This window comes from Xenopus laevis, chromosome 5S, assembly GCF_017654675.1.
Source record: "Xenopus laevis strain J_2021 chromosome 5S, Xenopus_laevis_v10.1, whole genome shotgun sequence".
In the NCBI taxonomy this organism is placed as follows: Eukaryota; Metazoa; Chordata; class Amphibia; order Anura; family Pipidae; genus Xenopus; species Xenopus laevis.
Window position 1 is genome coordinate 115,439,610 of NC_054380.1, and position 13,053 is coordinate 115,452,662.

The following is a 13,053-nucleotide window of genomic DNA, read 5'->3' on the forward strand; positions in this document are numbered from 1 at the left end:
TTTTCCATAGCAACCTATGAGAAATTAATATTAGCATTATGAAAGCAAACGTCTGATTAATGGTTGTGGCACTGGTGTGACTTCTCTCAGTGGTTATATATTAGCATCTGTGGCCTAGTGCAGTCATGTATCCCTATTCAAAAATATATTGACTGTTACTGGTCAATTTATTTTGAACTTGACTAAAAATTTTCACCATTAATTGCCCCTTTTTCTTATAAAACTAATAAAATGAGCTGTCAACATGACACCATTGCTTCTACTGAGCTGCTGGAGCTTTAGTTGAGCTCCACTTTCCAACATACTCCTGCCCCACACATTGGATTTTTACATTTTAGCGATATTTCTACACATGGTACTTAAGTCATTCTTTTCATCTTTTTTGTGTTTTTTAGGAGAGAAATGAATGCAAGTGTCTTCTGCAACTACTCCCAGGTGGACTTTATAATGAACAAAGTAGAATTGGGTATTTATATTCCAACCTTTATCCTGGGCTGTATCCTGAATATATTTGCACTATTGATATTTTTTTGTTTTATTAAAAAATGGACAGAAGCTTCAATTTACCTGATCAACTTGGCAATCCTGGACCTGTTTCTTATTTTGTCTTTGCCATTCAAGATGTATTTCTCGGAGCAAAAACAAATAGTGGACAATCAGTTATGCACCTTTGCACATATCCTTTACTTTACTAACATGTATGGAAGTATCTATATGATCACATGCATCAGCCTGGACAGATATATTGCAATCAAACATCCTTTCTGGGCCAAACATATACGCTCTCCAAAAAAGACGACAGCAATTTGTTTTTCCATTTGGATTTTTGTCTGGGCAGTTGGAGCTTCAACATTAAGGAAGGATGACCAAAGTGGGTGCTTCCATAACATGTCAACTAAAATCTGGAGCCCACCTCTCATCATTTGCCTTGAGCTTTTTGGATTTTTAATTCCAATGATTATCTTAATGGGCTGCTCCTTTCAAATAGTAAGGGAGCTGGGAGCTCGTAGAGGTGTATCAGAGCAAGATGATGGGCAAAGAACTACAGTGAGGAGCATTATTATATCCAACCTTGTGGTGTTCCTGCTTTCATTTCTGCCCAGTCACGTGGGAATTTTCCTGCAGTTTCTTGTCAAGCAAGAGATCATCACAGATTGTTATCAAAAGCAGACCATCAGCCTGCTTTTGCAATTATCGCTGTGCTTGGCTAATGTCAATCCATGTCTTGATGCTGTGTGCTATTACTTTGTATTTAAGGAATTTCGGGAACTGTCAGTAAGAAGCCATTCCATCATTTGGAGAACAATTACATTACAGCCCACTGGGAGTGAGTGAGGACAACTCTGCTATTCTTTATAGATCAGGTAACCACTTGGGTCAATGAAGAAATAATAACTGGAGCTAAAAGGGACACTACATGAATATTATATTATGCAAAGAGCACAGCATGCACATATGGCACCTCTACTTAGGGAATTGTCCCTGTTATTATTAATTATATTATTGTTATATTTATGTATCACTGGCATAATCTACAGACCCTTTTCAATAGAGAACATCACTCAAATTGCAACAGTTTGGCTGCCATAACCCGCCCATGGACTGCCTTTTCTAGTGGGTAATAACACAATAGGAGGCCTATGAAAGTTGGATAAGGTGAATGTGTTCAGTCGGGCAAAAAGACAATTGCAGCTTGGGAAAAAAACAAGCTACGCCAGAAAAACTTTGATAGAAGGATATATCAAGAGCTCTTATTATACGTTAGAAAAAAATCATATTGAAAATATAAACTAAGTTATAGTGACCCTTTTAACCTACTTGTTTATCTTGAAAACAAGTTTTATTTTTTAGCTCTCCTTCAATGAAATGTATTCTGTCTAAACCATTTCAGTTATTGCTGATTAAAGAGGCACTGTACTGACCTGTTACTCAGTAAAGATTTTATAGAGATTTCTTTTCAATAAACAGTTTTACATGTCTGATTTCATTCAAGCAAACCTTCAGATTTTTCTGCCATTTTTTATTATCATTTTATTCTATCCATCATTCCTGGTCCATGATATATTTAGCCAATCCCCAGATCCATACACACCCTACCCAGTTTTGCCCAGCCAGCCAGTCCACATTCTTTCCCACTATCACACCTAAATCAGATAGGTATTCTGAATTGTTACTTAAATTTTATCTTTTGTAATTTGGGACAACCCCATTAGTGGTTATTTACAAAAATGGAAAAATGGATTGTCCAACGTGCATTGGCCGTTTTTTGCACTTTACACACCTGAATACAGAGTTAAAATAATATATGACATAACTTGCAATTTGTATGTGCAAATTAGTGTTGGGAAGAGGAAAACATTTTTTACTTCCTTGGTTTGTGACAAAAAGTCAAGCTATTTCCCTCCCTGACCCTAGTTTGCATATGCAAATTAGGATTCGGATTCGGTTCTGCCTGGCAGAAGGATTCGGCCAAGTCCTGCTGGCCGAATCCCGAACCGAATCCTGGATACGGTGCATTCCTAGTATTTATCATGCTCCCTTATAATCATGTTTTTCTCCAGATAAATCAACCCCAACAGCCTGCCCTCACAGTTTAAATCTTCCATCCCTTTTACCAGTTAAGCTGCACATCTCTACCCTCTCTCCAGCTCATTAAAGGAACAGTTCAGTGTGAAAATAAAAACTGTGTAAATAGATAGGCTGTGCAAAATAAAAAATGTTTCTAATATAGTTACTTAGCCAAAAATGTAATATATAAAGGCTGGAGTGAACAGATGTCTAATAAAACAGCCAGAATCCAACTTCCTGCTTTTCAGCTCTATAACTCTGAGTTAGTCAGCGACTTGAAGGGGGGCCACATGGTACATTTCTGTTCAGTGAGTTTGCAATTGATCCCCAGCATTCAGCTCAGATTCAAAAGCAACAGATATGACCCATGTGGCCCCCCCCTCAAGTCTCTGATTGGTTACTGCCTGGTAGCCAGGGTAACCAGTCAGTGTAAAAGCAGGAAGTAGTGATCTGACTGACATGTTATACATCAAATCACTCCAGCCTTTATACATTACATTTATGGCTAACTAACTATATTAGAAACATGTTTTATTTTGCACATACTATCTATTTACCCAGTTTTTATTTTTACACTGAACAATTCCTTTAGAATCCTTTTTAAGCACTGGAGCCAGGAACATATAAAGAGGCAAAATTATATTTTTCAGTTTAAGCTCTTTTGTATGCCACTGAGTGATACTGACTAGAGTTGCACAGCTTGTTACAATAAGAGTACCCCCAATACACTACTATTTAGTGTGTAACTCACATTTATGTTATTTTGTCTCTCTAGTTTTACATTAGGACAGTGAAATCAGAGTTTTAAGGCTTACCAAATAACTACCATATATATATATACTACCCTGGATGATTGGCACGACAGCCCCATTACTCTCTGTTGCATTACTCCATTAGTTTGTGGCCACAGGATTCACATCTTCAAAGGTAACTGTACTATTTCTTGCAGACATGTTCAGGGAAGTTTGCCCAAGTTTTGTGACCATGTGTATGACAGCAGAGAGAGAATAACTGACCAAATTACTTGTGTTTAGAAAACATCAGCAAACATTTTTTCACTTTTACATAGAAATAGGTCACCCAAGGGTGTTTTTCCTTTAGATCTTAAGCACCTAGGACCAGACCACTTTGGTGAGTATAAATGCAGGTTCAAGTTGAAACTATAGGTGATTTATAACAATGAGTCCTGTGGTGTTTATACAAGGGCCTGTAGGTGTCACTGTGCACAAGAGTTATACTGTGTACATAGTACTTTTTAGACTGTTTTAAAGTATAAGAGTTGAAGTGTTATGGCTGCATGAACCTGCTAATAAAGCATTGTTATACTCTACTCATCCTCGGCTACCAAAAAAAAACATATTGGCGATGAGGTGTCTCTTCTACCTCTTTACTTCCAAACCCTGGTGAGCCTACCATACCTTTTACTGCTTGGATCCGTATGTTTGAATATTACATTATTGCTGCTGACCAAGGGGAGATTTCTGCTGCTAGAAAGCGTGCTTTACTTATTCACTGCCTGGGAGCAGAGTGACAGCGTATATTCTATACATTACCATTACCTGATGATACTTATGAAACTGCTCTTATTGCTATAAAGAACTTTTTCATGCCAAGAGTAAATCAGGTGGCTAAAAGATATCATTTCCACCAACATGGACAACATAATGGCGAATCCACAGAACAATTTGTAGCAGCTTTGAGAGAGCTGGTTGTTACCTGTGACTTTGGGAATATAACAGATAAAATATAAAGAGACCAAATAGTGGAAAAAACAAACTCACCTCACATTAGAGAGAGACTGCTCCTAGAGTCTATTACAGTTGCTAGCCAAATTGAAACAGCAGTGGCAGAGGCTAAAACTCTCAGTCACGGAACTGCTGGGAATGTGCAGACTGTGAATTCAGCACTGTGGCCTAATAATTCACAGTCACAGGCAAAATACAGTGATAAGGAAAGGGATTCACTTAAACCACAAACGTGCAGCAAATACAAATAAAAATACTGCTTTCACTGTGGTTCACAACAACACACTGCAAATTATGCTACATGTCCTTCAAAAGCTGTGCAGTGCTACAAATGCAAAACAGTAGGACATTTTGCTAATATCTGCCGTAGTTCTGCTAAAGATGTTCATGAAGTCACTACTACAAATGTTACAGTATTAAGTGTGGATAAAGTTGATACATTTATTCCAGACAAGTTTATATGCACTGTCAGTGTCAATACTGCTTCTGCTGACAAGCGACACTCCATTAACCTGAAGCTTGATACAGGTTCAGCTGTTTCTATACTACCAAAGGATGTTTTCAATTGGTTTTACCAATTGTTGTAACAATGAAGAAAACTGGAGGTATTTGATTGTGTGTTGATCTCCGTGACCCTAATAAAGCAGTTGTTATGGATAATCATCCCTTGCCACACATAGAGGAAATATATTCAGAACTCTGAGGAGCAAAATTCTTTTCTACCCTGGAACTTCAGAGTGCTTATCATGAAGTATTACTGCACAAGGAAAGCAGAGACCTCATCCATGATGGTTTGTTTTGGTTCAAGCATGTACCTTATGGACTGGCTTTAGCAATGAGTTGTTTTCAAAGACTGATGTCTTCTATACTCCATGGCATACCTGGTGTAGAATACTACTTGGATGATATAATTGTCTATGCTCCAACTATGGATCTTCATGACAAGTACCTAAAAAATGTTCTGAAATGCATGGATTCTGCAGGAATGAAACTAAACCTTTCCAAATGGCACTTCAGACAAACTCAGCTGTCATTTCTGGGTTATATAATTTCACAAAAGCGATTACTGCCTGACCCTGACCATGTCAATGCTGTTACACTAGCACCTACTCCATCTGATTTCCAGACCTTACGAGCTTTCTTCTTCATGTTATCCTAAGTTTATTCCCAACTATGCTTCAGTTGTGGAGCCACTTAGAGCATTACTATGCGGAACTTTGTCTGGTGTGGTCAGAGTCTGCTCAACACAGCTTTGAAATAGTGAAACAGCTAATTGTGAACAGTCCAGCGTTAGCTTTATTTGATCCTGCACTACCCACTATGGTTACTACAGATACAGATGCAAACTAGGCGTCGGTACAGTTCTCACACAGATCCATGCTGATCATACAAAGAAAACGGTTGCATTTGCATCCAGAACACTAACAGAGGCAGAGCGTAAGTATTCAACTGTTGAAAAAGAAGCTGTAGCATGTGTTTGGGCAACAGAAAAATGGAGAACCTACCTATGGTTTGGAGAATTTACCTTATGCACTGATCATAGCCCTTTAACTACACTGCTGACAGAGCAACGCGCCATGCAACAACCCAAGCATCTCCAGCTGAATTATTATATTGCAGACAGATGCGCACTAAGGTACATGTTGCAGATGTGGTGCAAGAGAAGTGCAGCCTGGATCTTTAGTCAGAATTAAGAAACCAGGACTACTGAAACAAGAACAATCTAAATTTACTACAGCACTTGAAGTGAGACGCCAGTGAGGACCATACACATATGAATGTCTGATGGACACATATGGAATGCAAGTCATCTTGCTCCTGTTAGGAATGATGATTTGATGAAGGACATTTTCCTACTCCTGATGCCAACTGCAATAGGCCAGTAGTGAACCTATAAGGCATACAGAGAGAATCAGAAAACTACCTGCATGGACCAAGGACTATGTGATGTGAATAATGCATACCTTTTAATTGTTGCTGTTTATTACATTTGCCCAAATGCTTTCCTACTATAGGGGGAATGTGTGGTGTTTATACAAAGGGCCTGTAGGTGTCACTGTGTACTAGAGTTATACTGTTTACATAGTACTTTCTAGACTGTTTTCAAGTATTAGAGTTGAAGTGTAATGGCTGCATGAACCTGCTAATAAAGCATTGTTATACTCTACTCATCCTCGGCTACCAAAACATAACAGGTCCCAGTAGTATTTTAGTAGCCAAACGCTATAATGAATTCACCTTCTACTGTGAGCAGCGAAAAAGGAGCTGAAATATATATACATAGCTTTACATACTGTATGTATTAATATAAATATGCAGTCAGAGGAGGTTTTAATCTGTTTTGTCCTCATGCTATTAGTTATTTTATTCAAACGATATGCTCTCCCTTTGGGACTAGATCCCCTATGGAGGCTCAAAACAGCATGAAGAAATTAAGCATAAAAAGACAGTTAAGTTTTGGTGATTCTTTATTATAGTAACGTTGTTAGTCCTGACAGATCCCTGAGTGGTCAGTTATATTTGGTAGTGAGTATCTACTACTGCTTCATTTTATCCTAGATCCTTTCTACAGGTAAGTTTAAATTTAAAAAATTTTTTTGCCTACCAATGTGACACTGGCACAGAAAACTCCTTAACTGCCTTTTTTGCTAGTTATTTATTGGTTATTTAGCAGAAAATGCTTTGTTTCTTGATAATGACAGCTAGCCTAGTACTCATCATCTCAGACTCATAACTGTTCCTCCTCTAAGGCAATGGATTTGGATTTTACCGTTTAATTTACCAATTGATTCCAGATAGGCAGACTTTCTTAAAGGAACAGTAACACCGAAAAATTAAAGCGTGTTACAGTAATGAAAATATCCTGTACCATTGCCCTGCACTGGTAAAACGGATCTGTTTGCTTCAGAAACACTACTATAGTTCATATAAACAAGCTGCTGTGTCACAGCAGTTTTACTACTGCAGGGCAACAGTGCATTATATTTTTATTGCTTTGAAACACTTTTTTGATGTTACAGTTCCTTTAATGAATTCAGTCTTTTTGCATCTATTTTGTATCGAACCGAGTCAGCATTGAGCAGGGGTCTGGAAGCCCCCACTACTACAGTTACCAGGCTTTACTGTCATTGTGGGCATTGATTTTTATGTCTACTAATTTCCATCTGTTTATTCTCTTATGATGCCCACTGCCCATATTATGAAATCTGTCTCATTTTCTTTTCCTTCTTTTTAATTAAAATTCCATGAGTCAGCTAGTCTCATAATGCTTTATGTAGGTGACCTCCAAACTTGTACATTTGTAACAATGAAGCCTACCTATACTAAAAAATGCTGTTTTTCATACGTATCTATATTACCTTAGGTGTTCTATTCAATGGCAGTTGATATATATACAGTAAAATCAGCCCCAAAAATAAATCCATGAAACCATATCAGAAAGAAATGGACCTGACAGCCAGAGGTACCTTATTTATACTTAAATAAGTGCTTTGGACTCCGCATTCCGCATTCCGAGAAAAACACCTGCTACCTACTGTCAAATTTGGATGGATGTTCCATCATGCTGTGGGGCTTTGTGGTTAGTTCAGGAACTGAGGTCCTTGTTAAAGTAGAGGGTCGGATGAATTCAACCCAATATCAACAAATTCTTCAGGATAATTGTCGATGCTCGGCAGCCATCAAATTTAACTGAACTGGAGAGATTTTGTATGGATGAATGGTCAAAAATACCACCATCCAGAATCCAGACACTCAAAGGCTATAGGAGACGTCTAGAGGCTGTTACATTTACAAAAGGAGGCTCAACTAAGTATTGATGTAATATCTCTGTTGGGGTGCCCAAATTTATGCACCTGTCTAATTTTGATGCATATTGCATATTTTCTGTTAATCCAATAAACTTTATGTCACTGCTGAAATACTACTGTTTCCATAAGGCATGTTATATATTAAATGGAAGTTGCTACTTTGAAAGCTCAGCCAATGATAAACAAAACTCCAAAGAATTAAGAGGGGTTCCCAAACTTTTTCATTTGACTGTATGTGGACAGTCTCCTTTATCATATGAATGAAGCAGGGTTGACCAGTAAAAAACAGATTTTTGCTGAATTATAACAAAATTGAACAGTACAAGAATATCCCTATTTTGAGGCAAAATGCAGAGAATAGGACTGCTTTGTCTGTAACCGTCACATTAAAGAAGAAGAGACTATGGGGGGACTATATATTAAATGGTCACTATACCATTATTTAGGGTCTCCCATAATGATTTACATAAAATAATCATTACGAGTTGAATGTATATTCATTTTACTTTTGGTTTATTTCCCAAGCTTCTGTAAAGATGTATGTTGCTCATCTTGCAGTTTAACCTTGCCTACGTATACATTTTCTCTATTGCAGATTCACCACAAGCCTCTTATCACTTCCTCCATGGCTTCTAATGAAGTTATAGTCCCAATACAAGAAGCCAGAATTTGTGTGACCTAGCAGTCAAGGAGGTACAGCATAAGTCCTGGTCAACAAAAGGGACAAGAAATGGCATCATACAATTTATAGACAACTTCCTAGTTTTTATGCATAACCTGCAAAGAGAGAGACGATCAATCAGGGCCATCATAATTATTTCCATGTAGCTAGCAGAATTATGTGCTATAGCAGCACTTCAGTGGTTTCTGCAGACTCTGGTTTTAGCTGGTATCATTTTGTAACATGCAACTCTTAGCGGGTTATTTATTAAAGTCAGAAAAAAATTCTAAAAATTGTAGTTTTTTACTATAAAATTCAAATTTTTAGTGGCAAAAAAACCCTCAAATTTTCAAAGATTTATTATACCCGAGGTTTTTTCTGCCTATCTCACGAAAAAATTATGACTTTTCTGAAGTCAAATCCAAAAAAATTTGATTTTTTTTCGCGTTTTTGTGCGACAATCTGAAAAAATTGCGGTTTTTGTCAGATTATATAGATGGTTTTTTAATGATAAATAAGGGTAAATCATGGATTCTAGTTTGGTCAGATTTTTGGGGGTTTCGCTTCGCTGAAAAATTCACAAATTTCCCGCAAAATGGCAAAAAATTTGTGAAACAGCGCTGGCGTCTCGTTTTTGACGCCGCCATCAGTTTTTTGGATACCAGAGCACATTCGCCGATGAAAAATGCGCCGGCATCCAAAAAAACAGGCGCCGGCAGCGGTTTCGCAAATTTATTCACCGGCGGCGTATTGCAGGAATTCGATGCGAATTCGCCCATCACTACATATTGGTATTATTGGAATTTTTTACATAAGTTGCAATGTTTAGGCATCTCCCTTACCATATCAGTACTTATTGTACTTTATTGCTTGTTTTATTTATTCATGGATAACCGCCAGTCATGAATGCTCTTAAAGTTAATAATTTAAGGATGAAAAAAGTAGGAACACCTTTTTGAAACATTCTGTTTCATTGGCAGATAAATGCCACAATGGTGACAAATTGGACTTAAATCTCAAACCCAGTGTATCCCCAGTCCAGTGATCCAATAAGGCTCTCTTTTGCCTCCAAAACAATAATTTCCAAAAAGGATTACTGTAAATCTTAACAACAAACCGTTGTTGAGAGAGGGAAAAAAAACAGAAAGAAAAAAAATATAGTGTAATACGTCAATTATTTTGACACCCGTTAAAATGAATCAGTGCATCCCAACTCATACATAGGTATAAACGTGACTAGTGAAAAGTCACGTGGTGCTGCTCTTGGAGGAAGCCAACTGTCAAAACGCATCAGCGGTGACGGAGGTGCAAAACCGTGGAACGCGGAAGTGGAGGCATGCGCAGCTCATCCTAAGAGGTGCTAAGGAGAGACTTGAGCAGCGCCACGGAGATTGTTTATCGTATTCTATGCGCTTTATGTACAGACGTTTGTGAGTGTGTTTTTAACTATTGATTAAAAGCTTTTTTTAAACGTTTCTGCACATGTCACTTTATATTGCCCACATAAGGACAAAGGAAGACTAGATATACCGATGGGACATTTGCATTTTGATTTATACCATTTATCTTTGGGGCTCTTGGGAGTATAATCAACTACCGGATTGATCCCAGTTTTTAGTGTGGGTATCATACTTACATGAACCCTTCTTCATCCACCTTACCAAACACGTGTGATGTAATACTTTTCACTAGTCACGTTTATACGTATGTATAAGTTAGGATGCACTGATTCATTGTCACGGGTGTCAAAATGATTGACTTATTACACTATATCATTTTTCTTTCTGGTTTTTTTTCCCTTTCTCTGTTAAGATTTACAGAAATCCCACAATGGACAACACAAGTGCCATCAGTCTGTCAGTGGATATATTCCAGATGGTGATTTACAAACCAACCTTTATACTGGGCTTGGGTTTTAACCTGCTGTCCTTGTGGATGTTCTTCTGCCGAATAAATAAATGGGTAGAAGTGACAACCTATGTTTGAGGATTCAGCGCGCTCACCAAGACGAACGCCGACGCAAACGCATGTGCGTCATCTGGCGTCGCGCGCCGAAACCGACGCGGGCGCAAAAACGCCCGCTAACGTGAACGTGCGCGGTGGGATGACGCAGGACTGAACTTTTTGGAACCCTGACTTCTTGATTCTGGTTTTGACTTCGGCTTTGGATATCGACTTTCAACTGAACTCAACTCCGCCTGCATCTGACCCCAGCCTGTTTATCCGTTACGACTGAACTCTGCCTGCCTCCGACCTCGGCCTGCTTTCCCGATTACGACTGAACTCCGCCTGCACAGACCCCGGCTTGCCTTCCGACTATTCTTCTGCCTACTCCCTCTGATTACTATTGTCTGCTGGACCTCGTCTCCTCACATCTGGACTCTGGACAGGTGAGGCCTGACACTATGTTACAGTTTGGATTGCCTTTCATTTCTTGCTGCTGTTTACTATTCAAAATGACCACTTTCAGAGAGGGAAATGAATGGAGCCTTGAATAAATTTCTGCTCATTCTTGGAGAGTCTTTATTTTCTAAATAGGTATGGCAGCATCCTGATATTAGTCTGTATATGTTTGGACTGCTACATTGCTATTCAGTATTTCTTTCACTCTGTTATCTTACCAAAGAAAGCAACTTCTGTCTGCATATTTCTTTTCACCCTCGTGTGGGAAATAACAATTGGATTCTTATAGAAGCTGCTAAATAGTAAAATGGGACCCCAATGTTTTTATGGGTTTTCGGTTGCCATTTGGATGAATGTTGCTTTAATTATCTCTCTGGAGCTGATATTCTTCATTAGTGCTGTTTTGATGATATTTTGTACAGCTCATATAACTTTGACACTGGAAAGTAAAACTCAGTTGGACCCTGTTGTGTTTTGGTAGCCAAGGATGATTAGAGTATAAGAGTGCTTTATTAGCAGATTCATGCAGCCATTACACATCAACAGTAGCTTCACTAACACCCCAAGCTGTATAGAAAGGACTGTGCATGCACAGCACAACTCATGTGCACAGTGACACCTACAGGCTATTTGTATAAACACCACAGACCCTTCTATCCCCTCAGCCAAGAAATCAGTAAAGATACTTCTAGGCAACTTATTTATCTTTCGTTTTGCTTTTGCACCATTCCACTTTTACTGCTTTTATACTATTTTGTAAACAATTGAATAATATCCAGTGATTTTAAGGAAGCTATGCATATCTTTATCCAAGTTAGCCCCTTCCTTGCTAACACCAACTGCTTCCTTGATGGCCTCTGCTATTACTTTGTATTCAAATACTTTCTTCATCAGTCAAGGACAGATAATCAGGCACAGATTTGTGGAAAGGCCACCAAGGCCCAGGCCTAGGGTGGCAGGATTTTAGGGGGGCGGCATGCTGCCCAACCACACCACATTGGTTCAAAAACACTGGGTATACGCTGGAGATACAATAATTTTTTAAATTTCCTGTGCGCCAATCCCCATTGCTCCAGTCCAGATGATAAAAATTTGCCCAAATAAAGGGGAGGGGACAGGGGCAACGAATGGCAGTGGGCCTAGGGGCGCCCACTATGTAAATCCGGCACTGCAGGATAATATCTGTCTAGTATTTAAGAATTTGGTTTGGAACTTGGAAATCTTTAAGCATGTGAACCTGATATAAAGACAAACCAAGTTTTTTCCTTGTACAACACAAGATAAATATTATATACTATGCCAAAAGTTCCCAAACTATGGGACAGGCCCTATGTATGCTTAGCATCCATTAACTCCATGGGCCCATGTTTCACCCAACTGTACATTCAAGAGCCTTACTGCCCTCACAATGAAGAACCATTTGGGCTGCTTTAAGTAAAAAAACTACAGTGTTAGAGCTTTTAACCAACCTTGTTTCCATGTTGGGTTAGGGTTTAGAGACTGACCAGCAGATATAATAGGCTACTGAAAAGCATGGCAGCATGACCGCTTTAAAACAGTGCACCCTTATAATGAATGAGCTCCAAGTATCTATCTATCTATCTATCTATCTATCTATCTATCTATCTATCTATCTACACACACATACAGTACATAAGGCTATTTGCTTGGATTTAAGTGTTTTGTGCTGACAACTGATCTTTTATGCCAATGAAAGGTTAAACAAAACTACAAATGCTCTTAGCAACCCACCCACGTGTAGGTATTCAATCAGGACATCTCTATGAGCTGTGAAAGCTTCATTCTATTACAAGTGGGTGAAGTTATGACTCAACATCAAGGTACATGCAAGAATTTAATAAGGACT

The 13,053-nt window shown here is 38.6% G+C and overlaps 1 protein-coding gene across 1 annotated transcript; it reads left to right on the top strand.

Moving 5' to 3' along the window:
- Positions 1–399: 399 nt before the first annotated feature.
- gpr55.S (G protein-coupled receptor 55 S homeolog) lies at positions 400–2,072 on the top strand. Its single transcript, XM_018264809.2, has one exon. It carries the CDS (start codon positions 403–405, stop codon positions 1,333–1,335), a length of 933 nt encoding a protein of 310 aa, XP_018120298.2. The 5' UTR covers positions 400–402; the 3' UTR covers positions 1,336–2,072.
- Positions 2,073–13,053: the final 10,981 nt, after the last annotated feature.

What these genes read in the sequence shown, in the direction of transcription:
- gpr55.S (XM_018264809.2), top strand. Translation starts at nt 403, where the DNA reads ATGAATGCAAGTGTCTTCTGCAACTACTCCCAGGTGGACTTTATAATG.